The sequence below is a fragment of the Xenopus laevis genome, chromosome 1L (genome assembly GCF_017654675.1).
Source record: "Xenopus laevis strain J_2021 chromosome 1L, Xenopus_laevis_v10.1, whole genome shotgun sequence".
Taxonomy (NCBI): domain Eukaryota; kingdom Metazoa; phylum Chordata; class Amphibia; order Anura; family Pipidae; genus Xenopus; species Xenopus laevis.
In genome coordinates this window covers 18,831,414-18,845,065 of record NC_054371.1, presented here as the reverse complement: position 1 = coordinate 18,845,065, position 13,652 = coordinate 18,831,414, and the positions used below count along the sequence as shown (strand labels likewise).

At 45.5% G+C, this 13,652-nt stretch overlaps 1 protein-coding gene across 3 annotated transcripts in view; it reads right to left on the bottom strand.

Annotated features, from left to right (window-relative positions):
* Positions 1-1,578: 1,578 nt before the first annotated feature.
* The window catches only part of kdm3a.L (lysine (K)-specific demethylase 3A L homeolog), a 38,619-nt gene continuing 26,545 nt past the window's right edge, over positions 1,579-13,652 (bottom strand). Inside the window, exons 22-27 of one of the 3 annotated variants that reach the window (XM_041579697.1) lie at positions 13,345-13,475; positions 6,093-6,212; positions 5,871-6,007; positions 4,919-5,095; positions 3,547-3,681; positions 1,579-2,512 (exon numbers count right to left, since the gene is read on the bottom strand). In XM_041579697.1, the coding sequence (XP_041435631.1) occupies positions 2,432-2,512; positions 3,547-3,681; positions 4,919-5,095; positions 5,871-6,007; positions 6,093-6,212; positions 13,345-13,475 (781 nt within the window). In that variant the 3' untranslated portion in view covers positions 1,579-2,431. 3 annotated transcript variants of the gene reach the window in all.

The window sequence follows — 13,652 nt, the reverse complement described above, 5'->3', positions numbered from 1 at the left end:
ATCAGAATTAGTTAGGAATAGACAATCTTGTTTGCAGTGGCTTAATTATAGAGGTCTGTTTCCTCTATATTAGAGTCCTGAGGCGGGTCGGGTACCCGCGACTTACCCGCAAAAAAAGCGGGCACCCTGCAGAATGAGGGGAGGATTTTCAGGTGCGGGTATACCTGCGGGTCTTCGGAGTTTTGGGTCGCAGGTCTCATCTAAATTTCTTATCTTATGTAATATTGTCTATATTTTACTCCTTTTAAAGGTTTACAAAACGTGTTTCTGTCCCGCCCACTTTTGATGACACCACTTCCGGTTTTCAGCACCATTACTTCCTGTTTGATGGTGGTCAGCGGGTTGCGGATAAGGCAGCTGCGGGTCTGGGTAGCGGATCAAAGTGGGTAAATATGCAGGTTGCGGTTCAGGTGTGGTCCGGGTCTTAGAAATTGGTTCCGCGCAGGACTCTACTCTATAGCTCATAAAAAAACTCTCCTCCCCAGCCAATCTCTTACCTGCGGGGAGGAAGGGGGACACAAGTCAGGCGGGAGTGGGAGGGCAGAGGCAGGACATGGGCAGGTGGAGGTGGAGCAGGAAGTGGGTGGGAGGATGGGGATGGGTGTGCGCCTGGGCCCCTCTGAAGATTTTTTTTCAAGGGGCCGCCTCCATGGCTACACAGCAGCTTGTTTATATAAACTATAGTAGTACTTATCTGTTATCTACTATGTATCCTGTGCTTGAATGGCTGCACCCATGGCTACACAGCAGCTTTTTTATATAAACTATAGTAGTACTTATCTGTTATCTACTGTGTATCCTGTGCTTGAATGACTGCCCCCATGGCTACACAGCAGCTTGTTTATATAAACTATAGTAGTACTAATCTGTTATCTACTGTGTATCCTGTGCTTGAATGGCTGTCCCCATGGCTACACAGCAGCTTGTTTATATAAACTATAGTAGTACTTATCTGTTATCTACTGTGTATCCTGTGCTTCAATGGCTGCCCCCATGGCTACACAGCAGCTTGTTTATATAAACTATAGTAGTACTTATCTGTTATCTACTGTGTATCCTGTGCTTGAATGGCTGCCCCCATGGCTACACAGCAGCTTGTTTATATAAACTATACTTAAGTTTCTGAAGCAAACACACCAGTTATACTAGTGCAGGGCAACAGTACCATATATTTCTTTTCCATTCACTTTCATGCATTACTGTTCCTTTAAATGGGTACAAGTAGTTTTGGCCCGATGATGCTGCAATACGTAACTTTAGGTTGAGAACTGCTCAGGGTGGGAGTAAGCAGAAGAGGCACATGCCTAAGTTGTGTGTTGGGGGGGACGACACATAACTCTTCAGTTTTTCGAACCCTAGTTTGGGCCTTGGGAGAGGAAAATGTAGAATCTTTGCACAAAACGCCTGCTCTGCAACCCCAGACTGCCCGGCACCATGGAAGCAAGCATGTGTTTGGGGGGGGGGGAGAGCCCTTTACTTTAGGTGTTGGGAGTAACTTGGCCCGGCACAGAAGTGCTGCTGAAATCATTCCACCGGCATACATATTCCCCTGTATTCAACAAGAAACAAACTCAAACATAGGCATCAACACAAATTTATTTAAGTAATGAAATAAAAAAATCACAGGTGAACTCCCTGACCCCGAGATCCATTCGAGGCGTCGCCCTCCCCACACTTCTGCAATCCAACCAAAGACAATATCCCAAAGTAATGTTAATTAAATTAATACAACTCAACAAACCCAACTAAATCAGAGAAATGAATTACAGATACCGCCAGGCACCTTAGTGCTAATCATAACTCCATGTAAAACGATAAGAGCCTGCTTATTTACATCTTGTGTAGAACGCCCAGTCTAACAAAGCTTTAATGGCTACAATATACTTTTTTTTTTCTTTATAAAAAGAAAATTTTTATCTTTTTCCTTTTTATTTACTTCCCCACTCCCCCGGAATTTATTAAGTCAAATACCCCAAAAAAATGGCATTTGAACAGATTTTACAGCATAGAGTTTTGGAAAGTATCCAAAAACTAGAGGTATCTATTTGTACAGTCTTTTTTTTTTTTAAAAAAGTGTTTTGGTTTGCAACAAGTATTAAAGTTCCCCAGACATGGCACCTCTTCTGAGAAACTCAGCTAAATGACGGAGCAGAGGTTGGACGCGGTAGTTAGTTCTTCAGGATTTGCTCTGATGAAGAACCGAACCAACACAATTTGATCCTGGTTCCCTCACCTTCAATTTGCCATTTCCAAATGATCCAGTGACTGTAAACATTTCATAAAACTGCCAGTCGGACCAAGGGACAGTTGGGTTTGGTTGTGACGAATGAGGTTAATGTTCACCCACTTGTCATCTGGATGGAAGGAGCAATGAGTGTCAGCTCAGCTGTCAGAGGAAGTTCGTCCAATCTGCTCCATTAAGGTTCCAATGTTAAAGTTTGCCCAGACTGGCTTCATTAGCTTTCAGGATTGCGATGGAGTCCTTGACAGCATGGTATATTACATTCTTTACCTGCACAAATACACAAGGTTCAATTCAATGCAATCAACCACATGAACCACAAATAATCACTGGCATAAATTGTAGGACCACCAAAGTCTCTTGGCTTCGGCACGTTTTAGCCCTAATTAGGTACAAGAGATCATAAACCAAATTATATGTAAGTCTGACAAGGCCCAATAAGCAGATCTGTTCCTGATTGTCTCACCACCACACTGGGACCTATTCAGTGGATCCAATCGTTTTGCCTACTATTAGACCATTGGGAATGGGCTGCACCACTGTACCAATGCATATCTGATTGGATTCTCTAATCTACCCAATATATATCAGCCTATTTTTCATGGGTCAATAAAAGCTTCAAACTGTTTTGGGGCATGAAAAAGAGAAACAATGTAGTCATTAACTTCCCTCTCATGCAGGGATGAGGTTCAGTGCACAGTTCCTAGTATAGATTGAGAGATATTGTCATAAAGCAGCAAGGAACATAGGAGCCCAATATCAAACAAATATATCATTGAGGGGTCGGTTGGGTTGTCCTTTCTCCCCAAACAATATCACCCAGGGTTGAGTTGGACTGCCCTTTGTCCCCAAACCCAATATCAAACATTATCACTCAGGGGTCAGTTGGATTGCACTTCTTCTCAAACCCAATATCAAACATTATCACTGATGGGTCGGTTGGATTGTCCTTTCTCCCCAAACCCAATATCAAACATTATCACTGAGGGGTCAGCTGGACTGTCCTTTCTCCCAAAAACCAATATCAAACACTACCAGTGAGGGGTCAGTTGGATTATCTTTTCTCCTAAAACCCAATATTAAACAATATCACTTAGGGGTCAGTTGGGTTGTCCTTTCTACCAAAACCCATTATCAAACAGTATCAATGAGGGGTCGGCTGGATTGACCTTTCTCCCCAAACCCAATATTAAACAATATCACTTATGGGTCCGTTGGATTGTCCTTTCTCTCAAAACCCAACATCAAACCATATCACTGAGGGGTCTGTTGGACTGTCCTCAATAAAAGTACAGGGACATTACCTGCAACTTGTCCTCGTGGTTTGTGTGTGTATGGGAGAGGTAGCGGAATTCCTGAGTCAGCCAAAAGCAGTGCTTCACGTGCTCTGGGGATACAAAGTCTTCCGCTACTTTAATGCAGCTGTACAAATTGTGGACCTAAAGAGAGAACAGACTTTAGTATGAAATTTGTTTGATAAACCACCGAAACATTTCTTGGGAGAGGGATTATTATTCAGATGAGACGAAGATAAAAAAAAAAATATAAGCCCCTCATATGTATAAAGCTAATATACACAGACGAGAAGTGCACTTAATAAGCAACAGCTAAAGACCAGATTAATACTAACAGTGGCGTTCCGACGGGTCTCCCCGATCGATAGGCCAAAAATCGTTCAGATATTGATCAAGCAGGGTTGATTTTATTTTTTGTTGGCAATCGAGGACCACATCAGCTAGTTGATGCAATCCTCGTCCTGTCAGCACCCATTTCCTTTGTTGTAATCCGGTTGGCTGGCCCTATGTCCAAACGATCGGCTTAACCCAATATCACCCTGCCTTTGGTGTGCATATTGGGTTAAAGGGCACCCCCTGCCTTTGGTGTGCATATTGGGTTAAAGGGCACCAATCATGACCAAAATCATTTACTAAGTAAATACACTATGTGAAAGTTCAAGAAATCCGATTTTTAAAAGTTAGAATTGTTTGTATAATGTAAATGATCAGCTCACTATTCCTTCTGCAAGATCTCCCCTATCTCCCCTGCAGTTCTAGTTGAGGCAGCCATCTTGGATTTCACTGGCTCCTCCTACCTATATCTTCCCAGCCAACTGTAGCTCTGAAATCTCGCACATGCTCAGTTCAAATTCCTTGCTTGCTTATCAACCCTTCTAAGCTATTTTCAAATCAGCCAAACCTGTGTGTTAGCTGCTGTACAGTAGTGCTGCCACCTGCTGGAAGTTAGCAGGTGGCAGCACTTCTAGTGGATACTTCTAGTGGAGGAGTTTACTAAAACAAGGCATTCTGGGTAGAATACTCAAAGCAGTGTTACAATCTGAGCATGCTCCTGAAATTTGCACATTAGAGTCTCTGTTAGAGTCTCAATATGGCCTCCCTCAGTGAAAGAACCCATTTGACAAAGTAAGGGATTTTTTTTTAAACCTGCAGTTTTTTCAAAAAACTATATATGTAGTTTGATTAAACGTGTTTAGTTTGTACTGGTCAGATTGTTAATATGTGTTTGATTTTGGCTGTGATAGGTGCCCTTTAAGATCCTCTTGCCAAACGAGCAGATCTTATCGTGTCTGGCAACCTTAAGGAGTTAATCTCTAAACTGGGGCAATCACCTGAAAGCCAAAAATCACAAGCAATTTTAGAAGCAAACGCTGATGGGTACCTGGTGTGGCGCCCCAGCTGGGATGAAAACGGCATCTCCTAAGAACTGTACAATAGCCCATCCCTGAACCCCGTGCTCCTGTAACAGACGCTTTCTCAGTGTATTGTCCAGGTACCAGCTCTGATCATGAATGGGATCGTGATCGGGAGGGTTTTCGTGGCCCTGCTCCTCTGCCACCTTAAAAAAAAAAAAAAAAAAGATTATTTTTTTTTTTCCAGAGATCAGCATTCCCATGGGCATATAAAAAATATAGCCAGTTATTTATTCCAATTATATCAAACCCAAAAGAATCACATTTGAAAATGTATTTTCCGTTCTAGCTGGGGGCTCTATATGTGCTACAAACTGATGTTTACTGGCAGCAGTGATACAGGGGTTAAGTCAGCCCATGCTCCACCACTAGCAGGAATACAGAGCTGCCAATGTCTATTGGGTCCAGAGGTCAGAATTTAGAACTATCCAGACAAATAGGAATGTCAGTGCAGGTGCCACCAGCTGCCCATGCTAAGATATCATAAAAGTGCAAAGATACCGTATATACTCGAGTATAAGCCGTCCCGAGTATAAGCCGAGGTACCTAATTTTACCTCCAAAAACTGGGAAAGCTTATTGACTCGAGTATAAGCCTAGGGTGAGAAATGCAGCAGCTTCTGGTAAGTTTCAATCAAAAAAATTAGGGTTTCTGCTCCCATTGGAGGTGCCTGCGACCATTCTTGGACGCTGGCGAATATTCTTGGAGACTATTCTTGGACGCCGGCGACTATTCTTGGACGCCGGCGACTATTCTTAGGCGCCGGCGACCGTTTTTGCGCTTGACCCGAGTATAAGCCGAGGTAGAGTTTTTCAGCATATTTTGGGGGCTGAAAAACTCGGCTTATACTCGAGTATATACGGTAGTTTTTATTGAAATTGCTTTAAACAAGAAAGGCCACAGTAAAGAACAGTCACATACCTTTTTCAGAAACTGGCGGATTTTCTCTGTGTCCTTTGCAGCAAATATGTGCCACAAAGCCCCAGGTTTCTCCTTAAACTCAATATATCGCTTGATGGTCAGCTCATCAGCGTCGCCATCTTGTATTGTTCTGATCACTTCTGTGGCAAAGCAAATGCAATTGATTAACGGCTGAACAGGGAGGGAAAGACTTCACGAATGACAGGAAGGAGTTTGATGTACCTTGCTCCTGGTCATGTTCCCCCTTAGGAATTCCCACGTACACCATGACATTGGTAGCATCAGACACATCCAAGTGGAGGTTAGTTGTACCGTACTTTCTGTCCTCTGGTGTTATTAAGCCTTTAAATGAAAATCTATGTTAGCAATCTATAGTGTCAGAATAAAAACTGAAGGAAAGCAAAAATAAGCAGCAACATCTTCTGATTTAGCTAGTTTACAAGGTGGCCATTATAGTCCAGATAGGGGAATTGGGTAGAGGCTCTGGCCTAGGCACTCGCCAGTGAAATAGTCAAAAATAAATGGAAAGCCAATACCGTGTCTGCTACAAACGGGTGAATCCCAAACTTTATTCCATGGTTTTGGGACCGCATGGCCCTTCCTCAGTCACTGAGGAAGGGCCATGCGGTCCCGAAACGTTTCAACATTGAAGTGTTGTGAGCACCATGGAATAAAGTTTGGGATTCACCCGTTTGTAGCAGACAAGGTATTGGCTTTCCATTTATTTTTGACTAGTTTACAATGTGGAACATCTCACACCCCACCACCACCCTAGTTAAGTTTACTAACCCCTAGTTCTACATACAAGAACAAATCCTGCCTTTCTAACTAAACTTCTGTGTCAGCATGTCATTTTTTCAGCCTAGTGCTTGCACTAACAAACTGCCTGGGTGCAGGTGAAAATTAATCATATATACCAACCAAAAAAATCTATATATCTATATCTATCTCCAGCGGGAGGTATTTTGGATTAAAAAATTAAACACTCTAGCCCCCTTATGTCTAAATGAGCATTGCTCCTTCTCATGCTTTTTGAACGAGAGATGAATTTATGTTGTTACTAATTTACGTTGTTACTTATGTATCACTACATGGATCATTGCCATTTGTTTTTGCTACATTGTTTCAGCAAGTCATTGTAGTTTGTTTTTATCAATGTGTTCCTTCTTAATGTAGGTGTCTAACATAGGCGATTCGGGTTCCCTTAGGGGTCACATGTTCGATGTGAATGCACACAATTGGGCGAGTGCTTTGTTCTTTTATCTATTTAAGTGTGTGATTTGAACAGCATTACGGTCTTGATAAAGGACTTAGACCGAAACGTTTGCCGATTTTTAATGTTTTAAATAAAACTATGAATTTTTAACTTTTCCAAAACAAATCCCGGTGTGCAACATTTTTTCAAGGATATATATATATATATATATATATATATATATAGATATATATATATATATAGATATATATATATAGATATATATATATATATAGATATATATATAGATATAACAGGATTTTTTGATACTCACCGTTAAATCCTTTTCTCTGTAGTCGATAGGGGGACACAGGGAACAGCTGGGGTTAAGCTCCACCCTCCGGAGGCAGGACACTTGAATAATTGATTAAAGGGGCGTGACCTAGGGTCTGGCTTAACCCGGTGCTACGCCAACCTAATCAGTTTGTACCAAAGAGACTGCTAGCATAAGAAAAAACAAAACTGAATGAGCAGAACGGTAACTCAGGGAGTATTCCCTTATGGACCAACTTGGTCAACATCTCGCCGCGGGGCGGGAAGCCCTGTGTCCCCCTATCGACTACAGAGAAAAGGATTTAACGGTGAGTATCAAAAAATCCTGTTTTCTCTGTCGTCTCAGGGGACACAGGGAACAGCTGGGGACTTAACAAAGCAGCCCCGAGAACAGCAGGGTGGGAGCGGAAGAGATCGGTACACATTATTGTACCACAGAATGTAACACCTTACGGCCAAACGAGGCCTCAGAGGAAGAAAAGGTGTCAAGTCTGTAGAACTTTGTAAATGTGTGCACAGAGGACCAGGTGGCCGCTCTGCAGATCTGATCCAGGGAAGCCGAGTTGCGCCATGCCCAGGAAGCTCCCATAGCTCTGGTGGAATGAGCACGCACTCCTTCGGGAGGAGATCTTCCTTTAGAGACATAAGCTAGATGGATGAGTTCCTTCAGCCAGCGTGCAATGGAAGTCTTAGAGGCTGCCATGCCTCTGCGGGATCCTTCGGGAATCACAAACAAACGTTGGGAACGTCGAAAGGCCTTCGATTTCTCTATATACCAGCGGAGCGCTCTGACGACATCGAGACTATGAAGTCGTCTTTCTTTAGTGTTAGCCGGAGCCGGGCAAAGGGAAGGTACAATAATTTCCTGGTTGATGTGGAACGAAGACACAACCTTGGGTAGGAAGGAAGGAACAGTGCGCAGAACTGCCTTATCCTTGTGGAAAACCAGGTAAGCTGGATCACAGGAGAGAGCACTGAGTTCGGATACTCGGCGTGCTGACGAAATCGCCACCAGGAACACTACCTTCCAGGTAAGCAGCTTGTCAGAGATAGTACCCATGGGTTCGAAGGGAGGATCCAGTAAGGCTGCAAGGACAAGGTTGAGATCCCAACCTGGGATCGGAGGGCGGAACGGTGGTGCCGCATGGGCAACACCTTGCAGGAAGGTATGAACGGTATCTTCGAGGGCCAGTCGAGAATGGAAGAGTGCTGATAGTGCCGACACTTGTACCTTCAGTGAGCTAAGCTTGAGACCCAGTTGAAAACCCTGTTGCAAAAAGGACAAGATTCTTGGTATGTCGTAATCCAGAAAAGGGAACCCGGCTTCCTGGCACCAACTCCAGTAGCTGCGCCATACCCTATGGTAGGCTTTGGACGAGGTAGGTTTGCGAGATTTCAACATTGTGGTAATGACCTCGTCAGATATGCCTCGTCTCCGCCAATTGTCCGCTTCAATAGCCATGCCGTCAAAGCGAAGAGGCCCGGATTGTGGTGTGCTATGGGCCCCTGGAGAAGGAGATCGTCCCTGGCTGGTAGTCGCACTGGTGGAGACACCGACATCTCTTGAAGATCGGAGAACCAAGTTCTTCTGGGCCAATATGGGGCTATGACAATGACCTTGATGTGCGATCGTCGTATCTTTTTGAGGACCCTGGGCAACATGGGCAGAGGAGGGAAGACGTAAGCTAGGTCGAAGTGCCAACTCTGAGTCATGGCATCCACTCCTGCTGCTAACGGATCCCGGGCGCGAGCGAAGAACGATTGTACTTTGCGGTTGTTTCTGGAGGCCATCAGGTCTATCTGGGGAAGGCCCCACTGACTGACTAGGAGGGAGAACACCTCTGGGTGAAGCTCCCATTCTCCTGGGTCTAGTTGGTTTCGGCTGAGGAAATCCGCTTTCGTGTTGTTCACCCCTGGAATGTGGATGGCTGACAGCCTTACTGAGTTTAGTTCTGCCCAGCTTAGAATCTGTTGGGCCTCCGCTAGAGCTGCCTTGCTGCGGGTTCCTCCTTGTCTGTTTATGTAGGCGACCGTGGTGGAATTGTCGCTCTGAACTCTCACTGATCTTGTCTGCAATTGCTGCGTCCAGTGCTGGAGAGACAGTCGGACTGCTCGAAGTTCTAGTATATTTATTGGGAGAAGTATTTCGGGAGCGGACCATAGGCCTTGCACGGATAGGTTGTCCCATGTCGCCCCCCAGCCCAGAAGACTGGCGTCGGTAGTTATCACTGTCCAATCCGGGATTGCCCAGGACTGGCCCGTTGACAGATTGTCCCGTTGCAGCCACCACAGGAGGGAGTCCCTTGTCGACTGTAGAAGAGGGATCTTCTGAGAGAGTTGACCTCCCTTCCAGCGGGACAGTATGTTGGCTTGGAGAGGTCTCAGATGAATTTGTGCGAATGGTACCGCCTCCATGGACGAGGCCATCGATCCCAATACTTTCATGGCCAGATGAACTGTGGGAAACTGGAGAGAAGCTAGATGGCGAATTTGATCTCTCAACTTTCTCTGTTTGTCCAGTGGAAGAGTAACCCGCTGGGAAAGGGTGTTGAACTCCAACCCCAGAAATGTCATCTGATAGCTGGGAATGAGATTGGATTTGTCCCAGTTTATGGTCCAGCCGAAGTCTTGCAGTAGTAGGATCGCCCTCTGGAGATCCGATTTGCCTTGTTCCATTGTCCTGGACTTCAAGAGCAGGTCGTCCAGATAGGGGGTTACTGATATCCCTTGAAGGCGCAAAGAGGCTGCCGTCACCGCCATTAATTTGGTGAAGACCCTGGGGGCGGAGGAGAGGCCAAATGGCAGAGCCACAAACTGATAATGGCGATTCTTGAAGGCAAACCTCAGGAAGCGATGATGAGGTGGCCAGATAGGGACGTGGAGGTAGGCGTCCTTGATATCCAGAGACATCATCAGTTGTTCCGGTTCCATTCCTCGGATTACAGACCGTAACGTTTCCATCTTGAAGCGAACAGACCGTATGTGTTTGTTGAGGTACTTTAGATCGAGTACTGGTCTGAAGGAACCGTCTCTTTTGGGAACCAGGAAGAGATTGGAGTAAAACCCGGAGAATTTCTCCTGCGGAGGTACCGGGACAATTACTCCGTTGTGTTCCATCTTGGAAATACAGTCCAGAAAGGCTTGAGCCTTGCTTGGGGCGGATGGGAGCCTGGACATCAGAAATTTGTTGGAGGGGGGGGAAGAGAAGTCCAGATGATACCCCTCCGACACAATCTCGTTGACCCAATTGTCCGAAGAATGTCTTGTCCACACCTCCCGGAATTGAAGCAACCTGCCCCCAATTGGTTGCCGTGACCCCGGAGGGGGTGACCCGTCAAGCTGAAGTGGACTTGTCTGCTGGAGGCTTGTTATGGAACTTGTTCGGTTTCCACGCTGAACGTCCCTTATCGCCGGTCTTTGTTCGGAAGTTGGAACGGTGTGGGAATTGCTACGCCTGGTGTAACGACCACTTTGGCCACGAAAATTTTTGCCTCGCCTGAAGGAGGAAGGTGTTTTGGATTTAGGCTGAGGGAGAAAAGAGCTTTTTCCTCCAGTGGCCTGAGAGATGATCTTCTCTAATTCCTCTCCAAAGAGTTTCTGACCCTTGAAAGGCAGTGAAGTAAGGGACTTCTAGAACTGATATCTGCCGTCCAACTCTTAAGCCAAAGGGTTCTACGGGCTGCTACTGATAGAGCTGAAGTGCGAGCCGTAATCTGGGCAGCATCCAGAGTAGCATCACACATATATGCAGAGACTTCCATTGCTTGTGCTGTGGAGAGAAGTTCAGTTCTGGGAACTCCCTCTTGAATGTCCTTGACGAGAGACTCAGCCCATGTCTGTATGGCCCTGGATACCCAGGTAGAAGCCAGGACAGGGCGTAGTGTAGATCCGGCAGATGAGTATAGGGATCTCAAGAAACCCTCCAGCCGTCTATCGTAGGGTCCTTGAATGCCGCCGCATCAGTGACTGGAAGAGCTGTGGTTCTTGAAAGCCTAGAAACTGGAGCGTCAACCATAGGTGGCATGGACCACTTGTCCACCCAGTCCTTTGGAAAGGGATAGGATTTGGAGAATTTTCGGGAAGCCTGAAATTTTCGTTCGAGAGTATTCCATTCGTCATTAACTATGGCAATGAGTTGATCGTGAGCCGGAAAAACCGTAGAGGCTTTTTGTTGCCTCTTGAATAAGCTGGCCTCTTGAGATTGTTGATCAGGTGAAGGAGTAATTTTTAGTACTTCTAGAACACTCCTGATAATGTTGTCAACGTCATGTTGAGGTTCACGGTGTCTGGACGCTTCGTCCTCATCCTCTTCTCCAGAAGACACGTCAGAAAGAGGAAGTTCGCCTTCGGAGTGAGATGAATCTGCTCCTGCTGACGAGCAGTCCGAATGAGGAAAAGGAAGACTCCCCTTTAGAGGGGTCTGCTCTTTTTGCGTTTGCCGCTGGATTTCTGGCCTAACTTGGCTAGAGCCTTTCCCAAGTTGTCTGCAATGGCGGGTAAACTTTGAAGAGAGGCCAATGATTGTGAAAGCTGAATAGCCCAAGGAGGAGCCGTTGGAGCTGCGGAAGTGCTTGCGCCCCCATCTAAGGTGATGTCTTCTATATTAGAAATATCAGATGGAGGCCCTGAAGGAGAGGTTCCTGGAATGGAAACAGAACCCTGCCCCCTGGAACAGGATTTGCAGAGAGGCTCGCCCTGACCCCCTGAAGTTTTAGCATTGCATTTGGTGCACATGAAAGAAGTGACCGTAGCTGGTGCTGCCACTGCTGCTGCTCTCCCCCCCGGCCTTGGGAATAGCCCCCCTGACTTACCTTCTGCCATTGCAATGTCTATGGTACCTGCTGAATAGGTTTGGCAAAGGTACTGGGAACCTGCAGAGAAGTGCCACAGCTGTTATTGTTAAGGCTGAATACTGCTCTATTAGTGGTAGAGAGTATATCCCAGGACTGAAGGACTTGTCCGTCTATGCCCCTGCTGTAACCCGCAGCGTGTGAGAGAATGCGCTGCTTTCGGCGCGAGTGAATCCAAAATGGCGCCGTGGAACGCATGTGTGCGTTCCAGCTACGGCGCGCAGCGAAAATGGCGTCCACGAGCAGGGAGAGAAGCAGGGAGACTCGCGTCGCTGCTGAGAGCTACGAGTCCGTCCTTAGGGCAGCGTGCAGGCCAGGGCCAGAGTGCCAGAAGTAAGCAAACAGGCTCCAAACAGTTAGGAGTCCTGCCAGTCTGCGCCTGTTGTGAGTCCCATAGAAGAACCACGGCAGGCATAAGTGCAAGGCAGAGGGGGGGGGGGGGGAGGTTGAGCAGGCAAGTGAGTGTGTTAAGATAATTCTGGATACTCACAGAAGTCATACCGGCCCAGAGACCCTGTATCCTTAGCAGGAGTGGGTATTAGTGGATGGTCGTTATAGCCCAAGGGCTAGGAAGAGACCCCGGTATGAATCCAACGAAGGAGGTCCCCTGTTGAAACAGGTAGCCCTGCTCTGGGGAGACCCCTTGTCTGATGAATTCTTCTGTAGATATATGTAGAAGTGCATGTCCTACCTCCAAGCAGGACACTTAAAAACTGATTAGGTTGGCGTAGCACCGGGTTAAGCCAGACCCTAGGTCACGCCCCTTTAATCAATTATTCAAGTGTCCTGCCTCCGGAGGGTGGAGCTTAACCCCAGCTGTTCCCTGTGTCCCCCTGAGACGACAGAGAATATATATATATATAGATATATATATATATATAGATATATATATATATATATATATATATAGATATATATATATAGATATATATATAGATATATATATATATATATCTATATAGATATATATATCTATATAGATATATATATATATATATATATATATAGATATATATATATAGATATATATATATATATATTAGCAAAACAAATACTGCACTAATAGAAAAACAAAAGAAAAATGTAATTCGCTCACCATATGCATTGTACATTTTGGGCCCAAGATCTGGCCGCACAAAATAGGCTGGAAGTCTTGCTGCAAGGTTCAGTTTGCCTTCCCTTCTGGTGTATTCAGGCAGTGGGATGTTATTCATTAAGTCTTCAAAGCTAGAGGTAGAAAGGTCCATGTAAGGTACAAGTGAACACATATTTGCAAGCAATGAAACGGTCATGGTACCAACCAGCCTCTGATTTTCTAAATGAGAAAAATCTCAGTCCCATATATTCAGACTGACACACACTCTCAATAAGAAGAGTGCCATGGATAACTGCACAATAAACACC